The following is a 21,088-nucleotide window of genomic DNA, read 5'->3' as shown; positions in this document are numbered from 1 at the left end:
CATCACTACTTACTATTAAGCCCTTACTCCTTATCCGAGCATGTTCGCTCATCACTACTTACTATTAAGCCCTTACTCCTTATCCGAGCATGTTCATTCATCACTACTTACTATTGAGCCCTTACTCCTTATCCAAGTATGTTCGCTCATCACTACTTACTATTGAGGCCTTACTCCTTATCCGAGCATGTTCGCGCATCACTACTTACTATTGAGCCCTTACACCTTATCCAAGTATGTTCGCGCATCACTACTTACTGTTGAGCCCTTACTCCTTATCCAAGCATGTTCGCGCATCACTACTTACTATTGAGCCCTTACATCGCACCTTGCGCACAGCTCATGCCGGAGCTAAGGACTTCCGGCAGTGTTTTCACTGATCGGTGGGGGTCTCGGGACCCTGACCTCGATGATCAGCAACACACTGCTGCTGCACCTGTAATAATAACTTTTATAAAATGCCAGTTACATTTTCTGCACACTTTTTTTTCCTAGCTAACTTCACTTATTATTGCGCACCAGAAAGTAACATCTACGGCTGCTATAATAGGGAGTATTTTCGCTCTACATTTTCTGCCATTTTCTGTAGTAAAGTTGTTGGGCAGCAGGAGCTCTGTCCAGTTTTTGAAGAAAAAAAAAAAAAAACTGGCCAAAGCAGTGGAAAACCAGAAAAAAATCACAAATTCTTGCGAAAATCTGGTGTGTGCCATAACTTTTTTTTTTTTTCTTTTTTTCTGCCAGTAGCCTGGCGGATAGTCATTAATACATTTTCGTCTAGTGAATAAAGATTTTCTCACTGGTAAATGATGTGCCACGGAACATGAAAATGAGTTAGTTTAGATACATAGATTTGTCTGCTCTTGTATGTTCCGGGGTGCGTACTTCTCTTTTACATGAGCTCTGATTTATTATGCATCTTTATTACAGTTCTACATAGTCTGTAATTGTAATGTGATAATAGCGGGCAGTGCAGATCCTCATTCCTGCCAGTCACACAATGTAATGATGGGTTAATGTCATCTGATAGCGTTAGTCATTTCTTTTACAGAGTAGTAATTGACGATGCCCAATAATTCCTCATCCGTCTTCTTATTTTAGAATGCTATAAGTATGTTGTTTTTGGAGATTTAGGTGTATAGCTTGGTTTCTATCCTACTGTGTGCACGCTTAGATCCTGTGGCGTGTAGTGGGGCCTTGTGAGATCCCTATGTAAGGGTCAGACCAAAACAGCTACACTGCGCCTGGAATGTAAGTGGCAACCTGCCCAATCTATAACCAGCAGCCTTAAAATAGGAAGCCCTAATGATATGGTTTCAGACCTTAGAGTAGGAGGTGTGTGTGCATGCATGTTTGGATGACGGACGGCTGCGTGCATGTGTAATTTTACACTGGAAAATGACAGAAGAGGCTTTCACGTGAAGTTCCTCATACCTCCTGCTGTCCATTGTTTCCATGCTGAAAAGCAGGTCTATTTCATGTTGTATGAAGATGGGCGTCTTGCAATTAATAGATCAATGGAAGAAGATGATTAGAAACTGTTTTGCACCTACTATGTTTGTTTTTGTTTTTTTTTCCTTTTTTTTTTTCACTTTTTTTTTAGTTACTGTGGTTGGTGGTGGTGGTTAGGGTGATTCTAGCTACTTTAAGGCTATGTGCACACGTCAGGATTCCTTGCAGAAATTTCCTGAACAAAACCAGACATTTTCTGCAAGAAATCCACCTGCGTTTTTTGTGGGGTTTTTTCCGGAGGTTCCCAATGCAGTAATATAGTGGGAAATCCTCAAAATGAATGAACATGCTGCGTTTTTTACCGGGATGCATTTCTTTTCGCGTAAAAAAGCGCAACATATGCACAAAAATTGCGGAATGCATTATAAATGATGGGATGCATATGTATGCGTTTTTTAAGAGTTTTTATAGCGAAAAAACGCAAAACAAACTTGACAAAATCCTGAACGTGTGCACACAGCCTTTGGGTATGTGCACACAAGTGTCTTTTTCAGTCAAATTGTTGATGTGTCTGTTTTAGTAGGGTTTCTTTTGGGTCTTTTTTGATGTTTTTCAGCTGGTTTTCTTCTTTTTTTAAAACATTTCATCAGTGTTATGGGAGCATCTTTTTTTTACTGGAGTCTACCAGACTTTTTTTTTTTTTTTGGTTCTTCAAACAAAAACTCTGCCGAAACGCTCAAAAAGACGCCCGGGTACTCATCCAGGCATCCTATTGACTATTATTATAAAGTATTAATCATCTTCAGAGCAGAAAACGTCTGAATAATGGTCGGCTCACTTCTTTTAACCACTTGGCACCTTTGGAACCCTTAATCAGTTAAGACTGAAAGCGCCACTCCAGCGTTTTTTTTTTCTTCTTTCAGCACTGGGAGTGAAGCTCATAATGTAAAGTCCTTGACCATAGTCTTATACTCGCTCGCCTGTGTTTTCACCTTTTTATTTTGCCGCTGCTCTGGTCCTGCGACCCCATCTTGTGACCACAGCTTCTGCCTAACCACAGGTCAGAAGTTACATCACAAGCTCTCCGTGCCAGTCTGTGAAAGCCAACGGGGTTCTCATAGACTTACACTGAGTTGTGACCTCCAGCATGTGACATCCAGTAGGGATCCAGCAGGTCACAAACTGCTGAAGACAGACTGGAGTGGCAGCGGTAGAAGGGGAAGACAGCAGCAGGTGAGTATCAGACTAAGTGCGGGGACTTTAGATTCGAAGCACCACTCCAGCAGGAAAATAAAAAAACGCTGGCGTGGTGCTTTAACATATGCACACACAGTGATTTGTACCAGAAATGCATAGGGTTGTTCTTTTGCGTGTTTAGGAAGCGCTTTGTCGGGATGTGAAGAGGGCATTTCGGGCGATGTGTCCAGCCTTTCAGCCTCCATTGCTCATTCAGCGAGCCGGCAGTGTCCGTTGTGAGAGTGTTGCTTCCAGCAGCTGAAGCCAGTGCAGCTGTTTGATGTCAGTTCACAGAGACAGGGGAGATGTCTCCCATTTCAGCTTGTGAGGGGGAAGAAAAAAAAATAGGATACTCGGGTGAGACTGGAACTGGCTCAGCCTTCTGTGCATTGCTGGGTACTAAAGATGCATCCTCCATTACTTTAGAGAATTTACCTTCCTGTAGGTTTAGAGGTGAACATATTACTAATGAAATAACATCTTGGTCTTAGGGGCATTGGCATTGTCGCACGAAAGAGCTAAATAGGTGCTAAACTGAGGAGCCTGGGGACCAGATGTCTGTGCTATAAAGCTAATTAGATCATTAATTGACTAGTACATCCACAACAGAACGCAGATGTTTCTCACTGGATAAAGCGGTACATTATACGAGTACACACACACCAGGGCCCACCATGCGCTGTACCCTAAATGCTAAACAATGACAGCACCTGCCTATGCTTACCTGTGTTGTGCCCTGGCATGCCGCCAATGTAGGGGCGACGCAAGGCTAGAACGGCAAACTGGAGCCTGGCATTTTTTATTATTCCTTTTTTTTCTATCATTAGAGAATAGTGATGAGCATATGTGCTTGGATAACATCCGAGTATCTTGGCCGTGCTCAAATAATATTGTCGAGTCCCTGCGGCTGCATGATCCACGGCTGTTAGACAGATGCAACAAGTGTTTGTTAGGGAATACCTGCAGGTGTTTCTGCTGTCTAACAGCCACAAAACATGGAGCCAGGGGGACTCATAGTGGGAGCACACCCAATATACTCAGATAACACCCGAGCATGCTCGAATAACACCTTATTGGAGTTAGCTCACTCATCACTATTCGAGTACAAGGCAGTTGGATTAATTGATGTATGGCACAAGAAATGCGATTGTAGGCCTCGCGTCTAGCACCTGTTAGATCTGAGACTGATATACTTGAACGGTTTACCATTTTTTTGGTGCGCCCTACTACCGTATTTATTTTTATTTTTTATAACTTTATAAAAGCTCATTGCGTATAAAGTATATTTTAAGTTTCTGTTTGTAGATTTACAAAGCTAAAAGGCAGAGAAACAAACCCTAGGTGCTCAGATGTTGGAGTCCTAATGGCTACTGTTTCCTAATTTGTGGATGTAGCAAAACTATAGCTATGAAATTACGGTATATATTTATACTGAAGGAGCAAGAAGACAAAACTGTAGGGAAAAAATGTCAGAATGTATAAATGATATCGATGTGCTGAACTTCACTTGTGATCTTGGACTAGAAGGGCTGGTAGGTCTAAGATGCTGAAGTCCTGATGGTCTGTAGGACGCAAAATGGATTTGCAATGACCTGTCTTGTCCTTGAGGAGCAGCTTAAAGGCAATATACAGGAGGCCAGTGGTGAATGGCTTCCTTCCAGCTAAGCATCTCTATGGTCGGGGCAACTCTTAACTAGTTTTCATGCTGGCTTCCAGTTTGCCTTTCAGAGTTTGAAGACCCATCAACAGGTGCTAAGTGCTGGGCCAAGGGGGTTTTATTACAACCATCTAGGTATGGCAGGGATTTGTTTTCCTTTTGTGGCACCCTTGTGAGAAAGGGAACGCCAACAATTATGCTGCTCTTGGTCAAGGGGGATGGGGCAAGTGATGACAGAAAAGAGGTAATGCAAAATTAGAAGTACCAAGCTTGGTGATCAAGTCCTTTCTGTTTTTGACACCTCCATCCTCTCGGCTAGTTGAGATATTTTAAACCTTACAGATACATTTAGTTATTTCTATGCTATTTACGCCCATTACAATTTATCTGTATATTGTAAGCAGATTTCAGGCATTGCATAAACACATTACATGTCACATAGGTTATACACTTGTTTGCCTGTAGCTGAAGAAGTTATATAGAAGATATTGGGGTCAGAGAAAAGACAAATTAGTCATAAAAGTAAAAAATCAAATAAATTTGTTTTCCAACTGCACAGCAACGATAGCCTGTGGATTTCAGGTCAAGTGTGATCTCATCTTGTGCGGATTTCGGTCTGAATAACGTTCATCTTTCCTAAGCTTTCTATTTTTTTTTTTCCCCAGGTGTGACACTTGCTGCATTTCATTTCGTACCCTCCGTGGTCTGCTAAGACACAATTCTGTAATCCACAAGCTGCTCCCCCTAGACCAGTCTGGAAAGCCATTCATTCAAAACAACCCTGCTATCCCGGCTGGATTTAACGATTTGGGCTTTACGGACTTCTCTTGCAAGAAGTTCCCTATCATTTCTCAGGTAAGGAATGCCTATTAGTACTATAGAATCACATGTTGTGCTAGCTACAGAAAATACAGCTTTATAGGGTTGTCCACTGAAAATGAAGTTATTACCTTTCCCTATGGTAGATGATAACTGGTAGATCAGTCAGTGTGTCTACTGAGACCTGCACTGATTGGCAGAACGGGCCGCTTTTAACCCCATTTAAATGGGGCGGCAGTGTGCATGCTTGACTTCTCCTCCATTCATTCCCTATGGGACTGCTTTCTTCGGCAGCCCCATAGAGAATGAATAGAGCATTGGTTGGGAGTCTGACCTGCCACTCCTTTGTAACTGGGATAAAAGTTCTCCATTTGGAATAAAAATTCCCCAGTCTGCCGATATGGTGCGGTTTCCAGTGGTTGGACACCCACCAATCACCTGTTGGATAGGCAAGAACTTGTTTTCATTGGACAAACCCTAAAAGACTATAGATTTTATTATCTGTGACCTAAAAAAGGCTAAGGGAAGTGCCATTACATGCCCTCGAAATATGAGGGCTCTTAATCTGGCCAAACATATTAGATAGCTGCCGGCCGAACTAGCATCTTGGATGGCAGGGGTATGGAAGAGCAGTCTTTTCAGGGCATCTTGCACAACGCTGCTTTTTAACAAAGAAATACAAAAGCAAGTTGATGGGCTAATGTGTGTGCAGTAGGCTGGATGAGGCGTATCCGTAATCTTGGGCCAGTGGCTGTCTTCTGGCTCGCTAGGCCGAGCATTGCGGTGTTCCTGATGAGAGAGCTTCTGCCAGAATCTTCTGGCGGCGGCTTATCTTCCCACGAATAAAATTGTTGAATTCCAACTTTCCAGATCCTCATGTCCCTCAACGTAATATTACAAGGGACAGTCAGTTGGCTACCATACACATTAGATGGTTGGAGGATTCCATTGAAATCTGAGAGTTTGGCCGACTTTTATTACATGTGTATGGGGGCCTTTAGTTTAGTTAGACCTTCATTTATCATGGGCAGAGATTGAAATAAATGGCCAAGTGTTGTGTTAAATTTCCGTGGCCAATTCATGATGGCTTTTTGGCACCACACCTAACAGCCATCTATTAATAAACTAGAAATCACTTTATTAAAGGGAATCTGTCACCAGGTTTTTGCTGTGTATTCTGAGAGCAGCATGATGTGGTGGCTGAGACTGTGATTGCAGCAATGTGTTACTTACTGGGCAACGTGCTGCGGGTTTGATAAAATCACTGTTTTCTCTGCTGCATTGAGCTCTGTGTAAACCCACCCACATCACTGATTAACAGCTTTCTGCATACACTGTGCATAGGCAGAAAACTGCTAATCAATGGACTACACAGAGCAGGAGGACTACATAGCAGGAGACTACTAGTCATCTAGTGATAATACCCTGCTGATAAAACACTGATTTTATTGAAACGATAACAAGCAGCTCAGTAGAAGACATATCACTGGAATCAGGGTCTCTGCCTCTACATCATGCTCCTTTCAGATTAAATAGCAAGAACCTGGTTACAGATTCTCTTTAACGCGAGAAATTCTACATTCCACAGATGTCTCTTGATACTCATAATTCAAGATTTGTAGTCAATAAAATGTATCTAATGAGAAATAAATGTATTAATTATAAATGTAATCCAAATGATTATATACAATAGATATATCTACCGTAATGTATAGCAACAAATTGTAGGCATTCTGAAGGTGTTGCTACATTGTATCCAGCTTTCTTTGGATATAATTGTTCTAGCCAGATTCCGAGGTAATTAATTGCTAGAACATTATGACAAAACGTAATCTCTTGGATGGCGGGGGTATGGCGGGGCAGTCTTTCAGGGCATCTTGCACTAAGCTGCTATTTAAGAAAGAGGTACAAAAGGAAGATGGTCAGCTGTTTGTTTTGTGCAATAGGCTGGATGTAGAGTATCACAGCGAGACATGCAATGCTCTTTGGGTTTCTATAGCAGTAAAGGGCTTATCATTCTAATCCCCAGTTCACAAGGCTTTAAATGGCATGTGGAGGAAAAAAAATAGTGGTCTGCCCTTAGACCCAGATAGATGTTAACCCATCCACATCCAGAATAGTCATTTTTATGCATATTAAGAAGCCATGACCTCTCACTAGATACTTTTACATCAGAGTAATTAATACATACCGTAACCACATTGGTAGGAGCTTGAATTGGATTTTATTTCATGTATTTTTTTTTTCATTTAGCTGCAGATTAATGATTGGTCAGTACATTTTAAAGGTTTTGTCTAATACTATAATGCTGTACTGATTTACACATACAATATTCTGTTCCTTGCTCCCGATTAGGCTTGGTGTGAAATCAACCTAAGAAGATGCATCAGTGAATTGCATAGCTTTGTATGTGAAATCTGCAACAAAGCCTTCCCAATGCCATCGGCACTCAAACTGCATATGGAAACCCATAAGGACGGTCAGGTTAACAATCTGTACAAAACTGCAGAATTGGTTGAGGAGGAACAAGAACAGAAAGCTTTTATGGCAGCCTTGGGTCTACAGTACACCAAAGACATCAAGCCTCTCAGTCAGGAGAACAATTCATCAGAAGGTCTCCAGGCCTTACACATAGAGGCTATGAAGAGCAACCTACCTCATGAGCTTGGTTGCAGCACAACCATGCTGAAGTTGTCCCCTTTAGAAGCGCCCCCTGTTGGTGGTCCATTCTCAGTTCTACCCTCCGTAAAAGAAAACATGAAATTGCTTTCATTGCAGCCTTTCCAAAAAGGCTTTACTATTCAACCAGACAACAGCATTGTGGTAAAACCTTTCTCTGGAGAGTTGGCTGATATTCAGCAGATATTAAAGATGGCTTCTTCAGCACCATCTCAGATTAGTCTTCCGCCATTGTCTAAAACGTCTCCTGCCATGATTAAACATATGCCGCTATTGAAGCCAAAGCCACCAGTGACTCCTCGTACAGTTGTTGCTGCCTCTACACCTCCATCACTTGTTACGAATCAGCAGGCATCTCCAGGCTGCATCAGCCCTAGCCTTCCTCCTCCACCTTTGAGGATGATAAAGAACAGCGTGGAATCTGCCACAAGCGCCATATATTTACAATCCAGGCCTGGAGCCAACTATAGCTCCTCTACTCAAAACTCTCATCTACCAAACTCAGAATTACTGAAACCACGAGATCTGAAGACACAGCTAGAACAGGACAGTATTATAGAAGCCTTCATGCCGCTAGACCTGGAGGCAAAGATCAAACAAGAGGTAGCTGAAGGGGATTTGAAATCAATTATTTCTGGATCAAACGGCAAAAAAACAACCCAAGCTAAAAAAGTATTTTATCCTTGCCGCTTCTGTGATCAGGTGTTTACATTCTCCGGTGTATTACGGGCCCACATACGCACCCATTTGGGAATATCACCTTACCAGTGTAACATATGTGATTATATTGCGGCTGACAAGGCGGCACTAATACGTCACCTGCGAACACACAGTGGTGAAAGACCTTACATATGCAAAATATGCCAGTACCCTTTCACTGTTAAAGCTAACTGTGAGAGACACCTACGTAAGAAGCACTTAAAGGTCACCAGGAAGGATATAGAAAAGAACATTGACTATGTATCTACAAATACATCTGAAATGGTTGATGCTCTCTGTTCACCTGATACAGTTTGTAAATGCTGCGGGGAAGACTTAAAGAGTTATCGTGCTCTTCATATACACATGAGGAGTCACAGCAACTTTCAGAAAAAGAAACTTTTTGAATGCAGAGAGTGTGGCAATGCTTTCTCTGCAAAAAGAAACTGCATTCACCACATACTCAAACAACACCAGCATATTCAAGAAAAAGAAATAGAGAACCACATATTGTGTGGTTCTTGTAGCCCAGGGCAAAATAGAACAGACACTCCACCTTTGGAGGATAGTTCTTATCTCGAGCGCAAGCCTACCACATCTTACCTGGAACCACAAAATGGCTTTCTTCACGCAAGTGTTTCTTCTTTTCTAAAACTTGAACCTGCTACCAGCTTTCCTGTGGACCTTGATGAACCCTTAGACTTTTCCCAAAAGAACAAAAACCCAAGTATGTTTCCAGTGAAGGAGGAACCTCTCTACAACTCTCCTGCCTCTTATGATTCCTCCATGGAACCCATTGATCTCTCTATACCTAAACCTGTTAAGCAGGACAAAGAAAACCCACTTATTCAACCAAACACTCAAGAGCAAATAAGTGGCCATGTTGGTCAACTGTTTAGTTGTCAGCCATACCCACTTCCCCTAAGTGCCAACGAGCTACTAGAAAAAGCTGCAGCTATCACACATTCCAAACAAGTGAAAAACCCCATACACTTGACTGTTCCAATCATTTCTCCTGCTGTTCTTGGAAATGCAACTATACTTCGCCCTCTGAGGCCTAAGCCACCTCCACTTTTGCCAAAGCCTACAGTCACTAAAGAATTGCCACCTCTGGCTTCCATTGCACAGATCATTTCTTCAGTATCATCTGCTTCCTCCATGCTCAAAACTGATATAACAACAATAAGTTCTCAAGTTGCTCCTGCCAACAGTCCTTCAACCACTGAAAAATCTGGCGCTTCCAAATCCAAGATGACCATCCAAAACAAGGAACCTGTTCTTCCCAGTGATTCATCAAAGAATGTTTCAAGCTCGACAAGTCCATCAGACCTCTCCAGTCCAACTACTTTAATTACTGGAGCAAAGAAAAGGGGCAGAAAGAAGGGAACTAAAAATAAACCTAAGATAGCAATTGGTGTAGACCTTGAATCAAGCGGTGAATTTGCAAGTGTCGAGAAGATGTTGGCCACAACGGACACTAACAAGTTCAGTCCTTATCTGCAGTCCACCGAACACCTTAAAGATGCTATAGACAAAAATGGTACTAGTGAAGATGAGCGAGATAGTGGTGAAGATAAAAAGGCGAAAAGAAATTCTTACTCCAATTCCTTGCAGAAGATTACCTGTCCTTACTGTCCCCGTGTTTTTCCCTGGGCTAGCTCCTTACAGAGACACATGTTGACTCACACAGGTAAGATAGTCTAGATCTGTTTTCAAGCTTTTCTAGTACTTCAGTTGGTAAAAGAGATGTTAACCTCTATAAAGTTTTCAGCTAAATATGATTGTATATCCTCCATTGTGCTTTCAAAGCTGCATTCATGTAAATAGGGAGTTTACATATAGTTTCCATCTTTTAAACAGAACTGCAGGTATAACCATGTAAATGTACACTTTGAACAATGCCTTTATGCTAGAAGGATCTCCTGACAATAAGGTGATCATAGATAGTCCAGCTGCTATGATCTTTTGGGGGAACCTAACATAGGTGTTGCGATTCCCTGGCCTGACACCTATGGGGAAAAAATGATGCATTATACAATGCACATTGAAATCAATGGTCTGACTCTGTAATGTCTGGATGTGCTGGGCCCTCCACAATGACACACTGCAGCTGCTATCTGCTCCATCTAGAATAGAGTCCTAAATGAGTGACCCACATCTGTCGAAATAAGTTTACCCATCCAGTCGAACCCTTCAGATAGTAATGTTTTGGCTTGATGGTCACTAAATGGCCTCAGGTCTTTATATAGAATTGCATTGTACAATTTAAAGACCACCTTTCACTGGATTTTTTTTTTTCATTGGTGCCATTGATTTTGGATCTTTTTTTTATGTGCCTCTTCATTCCAAAGTTATAACAACGGTAATAATAAACATGCAAATTTTCCCTCTAACCAACTGGGCATATACCGCAGAAATTCTTTGTGGGCATGGCCATGTTTTGATTGGCCAGCATCAGAGGAGGAAAAGTAAACTTCTACAAAGACGTTCTGTGGTATACGCCCAGTTGGTCGAAAGGACCTTTTTCGTGGTGTGGGGATGGTCCTTTGTTCCTAATTTTTCTGGAAAGCAGCTACAATAAATGTCTCCTGCTCTGGAACACCTATTATTTCTATGCATTACATTTACAGACCATTGATTTGTTTTCTTGGGAGCTACAGTGGGGCAAAAAAGTATTTAGTCAGTCAGCAATAGTGCAAGTTCCACCACTTAAAAAGATGAGAGGCGTCTGTAATTTACATCGTAGGTAGACCTCAACTATGGGAGACAAACTGAGAAAAAAAAATCCAGAAAATCACATTGTCTGTTTTTTTATAATTTTTTTTGCATATTATGGTGGAAAATAAGTATTTGGTCAGAAACAAACAATCAAGATTTCTGGCTCTCACAGACCTGTAACTTCTTCTTTAAGAGTCTCCTCTTTCCTCCACTCATTACCTGTAGTAATGGCACCTGATTAAACTTGTTGTCAGTATAAAAAGACACCTGTGCACACCCTCAAACAGTCTGACTCCAAACTCCACTATGGTGAAGACCAAAGAGCTGTCAAAGGACACCAGAAACAAAATTGTAGCCCTGCACCAGGCTGGGAAGACTGAATCTGCAATAGCCAACCAGCTTGGAGTGAAGAAATCAACAGTGGGAGCAATAATTAGAAAATGGAAGACATACAAGACCACTGATAATCTCCCTCGATCTGGGGCTCCACGCAAAATCCCACCCCGTGGGGTCAGAATGATCACAAGAACGGTGAGCAAAAATCCCAGAACCACGCGGGGGGACCTAGTGAATGAACTGCAGAGAGCTGGGACCAATGTAACAAGGCCTACCATAAGTAACACACTACGCCACCATGGACTCAGATCCTGCAGTGCCAGACGTGTCCCACTGCTTAAGCCAGTACATGTCCGGGCCCGTCTGAAGTTTGCTAGAGAGCATTTGGATGATCCAGAGGAGTTTTGGGAGAATGTCCTATGGTCTGATGAAACCAAACTGGAACTGTTTGGTAGAAACACAACTTGTCGTGTTTGGAGGAAAAAGAATACTGAGTTGCATCCATCAAACACCATACCTACTGTAAAGCATGGTGGTGGAAACATCATGCTTTGGGGCTGATTCTCTGCAAAGGGGCCAGGACGACTGATCCGGGTACATGAAAGAATGAATGGGGCCATGTATCGTGAGATTTTGAGTGCAAACCTCCTTCCATCAGCAAGGGCATTGAAGATGAAACGTGGCTGGGTCTTTCAACATGACAATGATCCAAAGCACACCACCAGGGCAATGAAGGAGTGGCTTCGTAAGAAGCATTTCAAGGTCCTGGAGTGGCCTAGCCAGTCTCCAGATCTCAACCCTATAGAAAACCTTTGGAGGGAGTTGAAAGTCCGTGTTGCCAAGCGAAAAGCCAAAAACATCACTGCTCTAGAGGAGATCTGCATGGAGGAATGGGCCAACATACCAACAACAGTGTGTGGCAACCTTGTGAAGACTTACAGAAAACGTTTGACCTCTGTCATTGCCAACAAAGGATATATTACAAAGTATTGAGATGAAATTTTGTTTCTGACCAAATACTTATTTTCCACCATAATATGCAAATAAAATGTTAAAAAAACAGACAATGTGATTTTCTGGATTTTTTTTTCTCAGTTTGTCTCCCATAGTTGAGGTCTACCTATGATGTAAATTACAGACGCCTCTCATCTTTTTAAGTGGTGAAACTTGCACTATTGCTGACTGACTAAATACTTTTTTGCCCCACTGTATGTAATGCTTGACTTGTGAGGCGCTATTGGGAACTAGAACTCTTGCTAGAGATTATAGATGATCATCACTGTGGATCCTAGCAGTGTGGGAACCACCTCATCTGCTCAATTTGTGAAATCTCTTCCAACAAAACTAGGTCATCCAAGAAGAAATCCCCTAAAAAAATATTTAAAATGTAGTATATGCTGTATAACCCTTTGCTAAGGTGACTGATCGTAGAGCTTTTATGTACGAGTTTTTAATTTTTTAACTTTTAGCTTGCTGCTATCTTTTGACACGTATCTCACTTTAAGGGCTCACTCACATGAGCGTATAACTCGGCCCAGTGCTATCTCATGTTTTATCGGATAGCACTCTGACCAATCTTATACTACGGAGCAGTGCAGATCTGCATTCTTTTTTCTTTCTATTGCCGATTCGGCATGCTGCGAGTGGCTGCACAAATCAGATCACATATGCCCATTGAAGTGTGTGTGTGTGTGTGTGTGTGTAAAGCTTCTGACTGTGCTTGTATGTTATCCGAGTGCAGTCTGCTTCATTGGGATACAGACGATGGAGAAATTAAGTTCTCCATCTTCTCCATACCTGTGATACGATTTCTCTCGTGACAGAGAATCTGAACGCAGTAAAATGACACTTGGATCAAACTCAGTTTGTACGGTGTGTCATTAGCATAATCAGCCCTGTTCTCTAACAATGAGAATCATGGCTCATGTGAGTGAACCCTAAAAGGTATAGATGACCTTCATCCTGTATGCATGTGTTAGATTTAGATGGATCCAATAAACCGTTTACCTTGGAATGAGGATCACATCACAAGATGCTACACAACATACTAAATGTTTGTTGCCGTTTCTGGGTATATTCACAGGTAGATTTTATGCTACCGGCTTCTCGTATGGATTCTTGGGGTGTATTCATAAAATCTCCTCCAAGACCTGCATAAATACGCTGCCTGACATACTCGCATAAATTGACCTGTGAAACCGATTGGAAACCCGCAGCATAAATTAAAACTTTATCCACTGATTTAACCCTCTGCAATGCATAGGGTGTAATCCATGGAAAATCTCCTTATAAATACACATGTAATACAAGCAGATTAGTTACAGACGATTTCCACTAAAAAACGCAATATCGGGTGTACCCTACACGTAGCTTGCGTCTCGGGAAAACTGGTTCCATATTGCGGTGGGCAACGCATTCCACAACCCTTGACCATCCCCTTGTGCTATCATGTAGGGCAGACGCCTGACTATTCAAGGAATTTAGCAATACCCTCGAATTTATTTCTTCAGGGCCATAATATTTTTCTCCCGATGAAGTGCTTGTGAAATTAGGAGCAGCTTGTTGGATCTGCTGTCTAGTTCAGCACGATGTGTCCCCAAATAATACCATGCAGCATTCGGATCGATTCACACAGATTTGTTGCAAAAATGTCTGAAAATCCATTCCATTCTGCGTAGGGTTGTGTTGGTGGCAGGCACATGGATCTCTGCAGGCCCCATTCAGATGAATGACACATTTCTGCAACAAATCTGTCGAATGTGAACTCATCCTAATTGTCTTGTATGTTTGTGCTTAAGAGGCCGAAATCTGCTGACTGCGGTCATTGTCACTTGATACAAAGCTTTCCTTCCTCGCAAATGACCGTGGAATGGCATGGATATTCATGTAATTAGGCATAGTGTGGTCACATGACGGCCTGGTAGTAAGGATTGGTCCATGCAATCTCCTAATGCAGATTTAGCCGTTAATTAGCAGCAAAACAAACAACTTGAAGCAGATTAAAGCAGAGTGGGTGCTCATAATGCAGCTTTTGTATCCGGCCTAGAGAGGTTCTCTTGTTCTAAAGGATATTTATGCCCTCCCCCCCTCTATTGCTTCAACCCACATCACTTCTGACTCCCGTGCCCTGTGCTTATACCCAATATTAGCCCATGCTGCCCTATTTCCATCACTTATTTCCATACATTCTCTCTTTACAATGCCCTAATATGTAGCATTTGTGTACCTTTTATAGCAAGTGGGATAAATGTAATTTTTTTTCCTGCTTCAGGTCAGAAGCCCTACCCATGTGCACAGTGCGATGCCTTCTTTTCTACTAAATCGAACTGTGAGCGCCATCTTTTACGCAAACATGGAGTTGCCAACCTCTCCTTAAGAAGAAACGGTCTCCTGGGCCAGTCTAAAGAAAGTGATGTTGGATCTCATGATAGCACAGGTAGCACATTTTAGCTTCTTCCTTTTCTAATTAAATAGCTATGGGTCATTGTCTACATACGTGCCAGTGTCACATCTGTATATTACTAGCAGACCTACGGTGGCCATACACATTAGATAGCTCTGGGCCAATAGCTATCCAACCCTACAGCCCTGAACATATGAATGCCCGTCTCAGCCGTGCGTTCATGTGCTTTGAGTGGAGAGGGTAGTAAGAAAGTGTTCAGACATCTCTGCTGGCAACTTCTCAGAGAACAGAAGAAGCTGGCATTTAACTTCCAACGACCCGATCCTTATCAACCCGACGTCATCTGTTGGGGAAGATTCGACGGACCTCCATGCACATTAGATGGTCCCAGCCCCATTGAAAATGATGGGTTGTGATGACTTTAATTTGTATGTCTATGTTAGTGCTGACTTTGCCCAACTCAGTGTTTGTATAAAACCTGGCATGGCGAGAGATCGACACTGTACACTACTCCATTGTGAAGTATAGAACCTCTATCTGCCAAGCATAAGACTACAGTATAATATAGGAATTAATCTTGCATGTTCCACGTGTGCAGTAGTAACATCAGAAGGCAGAGTTTTGAGTGCGTCACTGAATGTGTGCAGTGCCCAAGTTAGGTATAATACAAAATTTTTTTTTTATTTAGATTATTTTCTCATGTTACATAGTTTTTAATTTGTTCTTGGCTATACAATGACTTATGGATGGAAAGGGAATATTTAGGGGTGTAAGATCCTTTGCTTCATAGATTATTTCTGTTTTAGGCAGGGGCTACATGGCAATTTTGACCGCAACCCTCTAAAAATCGCTCTGTCGCTTCTACATCGCAGTCTGATGCCGATGAATGGGGTTGCATTGCAACCGACAAGGTAATGCAACTGCGACAAGCAAAGAGACAGAGCTATTCCTTTTTTTTTTGTTTGTTGCAGTATCGTAATGTGACTCCATTCACCTGCATTACGTTGAGCAACATAGATTTATCTTGTTCACATGTTGCAGCCAAAATAGCAGTGTAGTGCCTTATTGAGAGGTGGTCGGTGATGGGCAATTTACTAAGCTATTGTTAATGTGTCTTTATAGACAGTCAGTCTGATGCGGATTTGTCGGCAGCAGAAGTTGATGTTCTAGACCTGACTTCTGGGGAAAGAGATAAAGCGGAGCAGGCTCCAATAACAGACACTGAACAGGTATCCAAGGACCAGCAGACTGAGAATATGACTGTAGACCAAGAGGAGTCCAAGGAGGATGGAGAGCAGCAGTTAGAGGATGATGCTGTGAGCAACAAAAGCCTTGACCTTAATTTTGCAAGTAAGCTAATTGAGTTCAAGCTGTCAACTGGCGAGCACGCAACCAACAACTCTTGTGATGTTTGTGGCAAAAACTTTAAATTTGCTGCTACTCTTGGCAGACATAAAAGGGCACACTCGTGTGTAAGCAAGGGACAAGAGAAAAATGTTGAAAATGAATCCAATGAGGTATTGACCCCTGTCTGCAATTCCACTCATGTTACTGCTGATGATCAAGGAAGTCCAGATGAAGAGCTCCCTGTTGACTTAAAAATCTCTAAATATACTATGGTAGCCGAACCCTTGGGACAGAAGCTAGTGGAGAATGAGGAGAACTTTGAGGAGAAAATGGAGAAGTTATTGGATAAAAGTGATGAAGACAAGGACACCAAGCCAGAGACAAAGGGGACAAAGGCAGACAAACGGAAAAAGATCTGCACAGTCTGTAGTAAACGTTTCTGGTCCCTTCAGGATCTCACAAGACATATGAGATCTCACACAGGTAAGTGTGGCTTCAACTTCACAAAGATTCAGTCTACTGTTCAAGCCCTGTATCTAAACACCCAGGTTAAGACTTAAAGAGGTTTTCACATGAACAAAGTACATTTTAATTAATAGATCTTCGAATAAAAATATGTTTCACAATTGGATGTGTTAAGAACACGTTCCTATGCTGAGATAATCTTATAAATGTGTCCCTAATGTGTAATGGCTGAGAACATGTTTTTAACAGATCCAATTGTGGAAATTATTTTTATTCCAGATATATATATACATTAAAATGAACTTCGTGGGGAAAACCCTTTTAAGGCCCCCATACACATTAGACTAATGTTGGCCAAACTCTTTGAAATCTTCCAGTTCGGCCAACAGTCTAATGTGAATGGGGGCTCCGGCCGACTGGTGGTTGGGGAAGATGTCTATCACTCGTGTTTCATTTTGAACTGCCAATTGCATTGTTCTCCTGGAGATAAGCCACCAGCCGACGTGTCAGAGGATGGCTTTCTCATACATAGAACAGGAGTGATCAGCTGAACGAGTGCTCCTGTGCATGAGAGAATTGGCTGAGATGGTGGGCAACCGAACGATCAGCTGAAGCTTCATTAGGCCAATTGCCATACAATTGTATGGTGGGCTTTAGTGGCTTTCTGTTTTTGGTATCCATTCACGAGTACAGGGTATACTAGAAAATCCTTGTCATTTCCTATATACAATATATTCAGTCAGGGTAAAGTAGATACTTGATTTGCAAACTCTGTGCTAATAGATTCTTTTCATTTATTTATTTTGTAGGTGAGCGACCTTACAAATGCCAGACATGTGAGCGCACATTTACTCTGAAGCACAGTCTGGTTCGTCATCAGCGAATCCACCAGAAAATAAGAGATAATAAAAGCCAGGAGAAAGAAAGCGACAAGGAGGAACGGCTGCTTAGAGGTGATGATGAAAGTGATGCTGAGTCCATGCAGAGCAGTACTCACCACATATCTGAAAATGAATGCGATACACCAACACCTAACAGCCAGGCTGCGACTAGGAGCAAAAAAAGCGCGTTTTCCAATGTGGATGCTGAGGAATCATCTCAAAGCAATAAAGCTGCATCAGTAAGAGACGCCCTGAAAGAAGGTCAACACGATCCAGACCTGAAAAATGTAGAGGGTAGTAATAAGAAGCCGGAAAAGGCTACCATGAATCCTATAACCTCAGAGGGATCTCAGTCTATTGCAGGGCCTAAATGAGCCAATATTGGGAGGAGCCCTTCCTGTTTTGCAAAGAAAGAACCATACTTACACTTGACCTTTTCAGATGCATTTTCTACAGCAGATTATGGCAGGCCATACCACGTGCCATAACCTTTGTTTAGATAAACTTTATATGGATATTGAGTGCCTTACTACTTTATTATGTGTTTTGGTATTACACTTTTTCAATATTCAGTTTTGTACGTAAAAGAGGAAATAACTTTGATGGATTTTCAAAGAGGACATTTCCCATTGATGCATTAACTATTGTTTGTGTGTTCATCAATCACTGTCTTTCCAGAAGTGGACTTTTCAGGTTGTGGAGAAAACAATAAGTTACTGCAGCCAATAACTGGAAGAAAGTCAGTGGACATGCAGGAAAGGTTTTCTACCAGACCCCCTGATCTTCAACATTTCTGAGCTTTTAATTTGCTGTGGACTTTTGTGCATTGTACAAGTGCTGGATGAATTTCTTTACAAAGCGTATGGCAGTCGTTATAAGCCAGGAAAAAAAAAAGAAAAGGCAGTTCTGAACTTCGCAATTCAATCCTGCACATAACATATCTGTATGGTGTTCTTATTGAGTAGTTGTTCTACCTCAGAGAAACACACACAGAGGATTCAGCAGAAACATCACCACCGATGGAACTATCTGCCCACCGATGTCTCAATTCTGTTTGCTTGAATTCAACAGCTTACTAGTCTCTGCATTTTGCAGAACCGTATGGGCAATATTTGCCTCTTTTTTTTTTTTTTTTTTTTTCAAATACTACCAAGTAACTTTTGAGTCCTGGTATTAATAAATATGTAAAAATATAAACTTTTTTTTTATTATTTTGGATCCTAGCCTTCAACAGTTCTCTCGCATTGCACCATTCCAACCCTGTTCTCAGTGAAAACAGAGGTTTGTGCACAATAAGGCAAATGGAGACTTTCTTGTCCTGCCATTGAGGTTGGAGGAGGACAGAAGTGGACTGTGAAAAGAAGTAAAAAGAGTTCTGTCTTCCAATATAAGAGGCCTTACCTTTCGGGTTTTCATCATTTGTTTTAGGCAGGATTGTACTACTGGAGAAAAGGAGGAGCTAGATTAGAATTTGTACTATGGCGCTTGAAGATGAGCCTGTTCAGGAATGGTGTATGTCTGTGCGTATATATATATATCTAGTGTGCTTGTTGGGTATGTGTGTGTGTATATGTTGCATATATGTCTACACACTTAGATACAAATACGAATGAGCAGTTTGTTATATATATACACCCTACTGTAACTGTGCAATTTGCCCCCTCGGGTTTCGTGACCTCTAGGACGTGAAAATATGTTCACAATGTTTTTGTTATTGAAGACTATATGCCTCCCTTTACACCGATTATACACATATATCAGTTACTTTTTGATTTATCAGTGGCCCAGGCTCTTTGTGTCATGGAGACTGGTATTACGAAGGTCCTCTTCTGGCCGCTAGCACATCGGTTGATTGCTGGGGGTATTGCTTCTGCATTTCCACAAAGCAGTATTTGAGATTATAACCTCAACATTTCACAAGTTCTGATTTTTCAGCATTTAGTCTAGACCCTGCAGCTATTGAAAATGTGGCGGGGCTGTTGGAGAAGAGTCTTATTCGAACTCCTCCTAAATCGGGAGTCTAAATGGAGGTCAAGTCCGAGAGGGATCGTTCAGTAATACACTGTCACAGTATCTGTGCAATGCCTGACAATCAACTAAATGACCAATATTACAGAGCAGCAGCTAAATCGATGCCTTTCTAAAAGCGAAAAAACAATATATGTTCTGTGGAAACTAATATATTTCTGTATGAGATGAGCAGATCTATAGACACTCGTGACTATCTCTGGAGAATGGTAAATCACAACCAATGATTCCTACTTATTTTTTACCAAGTGTTCTTATTAATCAGAATCAATTAAAGGACAAGTGTATATTTTAGTCATTTTCTTTTAAGTTGTACGTCTCCAGACCATTGATGTTACACGTTTTACTGTAAAGTGATGTATCAAAAATCTGATCGGCCCATCAGAACAGCGGGACGTCTGTTAGCAATAATGAAACCGGAATGAAAGCTTTATTTAATGTATGTATACCCTGATAGATAAGGTCTTTATCATATGTTTTGTTCTAAATACAAATATATCATAAATTTAATATGAGTTGTTCCCAAACTATTGTGTCTTGGATATTAAACTGTGAAGTATATGCCATGATTGAACTCTGGGTGAATCGTAGATATTTAGTTTGCATGTTCAGCTATTTTTTTTCTTTATTTTCTCTCAGGGCTTTGCAGATTGATTTCTATGAATTATTTTATTAATTTTCACCATTTCCACTTATCAGATTAAGTGCGCCACATATTTAAAGCCGAGGTCATGAAATCACTACAATAAGCACTTGACTGTGAATGCAATAGAAGCCCCATCACGTCGATATTGATCATGTTATAGCGGGGGGCTACAGAACAGTCACAATTCCAGTATCCCAATGATTTTTCTTCCTGTCCTCTGACTGTATGAACAACATTAGCAATGACATACCATTGTAAGGGGAAGCTATGGTGACAATGTCAAATTTCGTATTTTTCTAAAGGGAACTTCAACTGCTGCTATGCATTGTGTACAAGACTGGTCTATGCCACATGAACAGAGAATCCTTTTTGTTTTGGTACTTGTTTTCCTCCTTATTATTCAGCTGTACAATACATCCAAATTCGGAATAAAATGCTGTTCTTTATGAAACAATCTAAGCAATAAAATATTATATTTAAAATTAATGTACTGGTAGGCTGCACTTTGTGAGTATGTCTCCAGCTCTGGCACACAAACCTATGAAGGGGTCATATAAACATATAGATGGCAACAATTAACATGGGGGTAATGTTTTCAAGTGATCTACAGCTCATAAAGGAGTTATCCAGGACTATATAATTTTTTATTTTTTTTTACTATAGGCCTAAGAACTAACAGGCAGGTAGTTTCTACCTACTGTACCTGCCTGTTGTGTGCAGCACCG

General features: G+C 41.3%; 1 protein-coding gene across 4 annotated transcripts in view; it reads left to right on the top strand.

Moving 5' to 3' along the window:
- Window positions 1-20,849, top strand: part of RREB1 (ras responsive element binding protein 1) — a 93,550-nt gene extending 72,701 nt beyond the window's left edge. For 3 of the 4 annotated variants that reach the window (XM_069730699.1, XM_069730700.1, XM_069730701.1), the window contains 5 exons: window positions 5,008-5,197; window positions 7,517-10,229; window positions 14,865-15,029; window positions 16,119-16,826; window positions 17,618-20,849. In XM_069730699.1, the coding sequence (XP_069586800.1) occupies window positions 5,008-5,197; window positions 7,517-10,229; window positions 14,865-15,029; window positions 16,119-16,826; window positions 17,618-18,063 (4,222 nt within the window). In that variant the 3' untranslated portion in view covers window positions 18,064-20,849. The remainder of the gene's footprint in view (window positions 1-5,007; window positions 5,198-7,516; window positions 10,230-14,864; window positions 15,030-16,118; window positions 16,827-17,617) is intronic. The other variant, XM_069730702.1, reaches the window with a different exon arrangement.
- Window positions 20,850-21,088: the final 239 nt, after the last annotated feature.

Source organism: Ranitomeya imitator, chromosome 6, assembly GCF_032444005.1.
Source record: "Ranitomeya imitator isolate aRanImi1 chromosome 6, aRanImi1.pri, whole genome shotgun sequence".
NCBI lineage: Eukaryota > Metazoa > Chordata > Amphibia > Anura > Dendrobatidae > Ranitomeya > Ranitomeya imitator.
The sequence above is the reverse complement of the archived record's forward strand: the minus strand, read 5'-3'. Positions and strand labels throughout refer to the sequence as shown.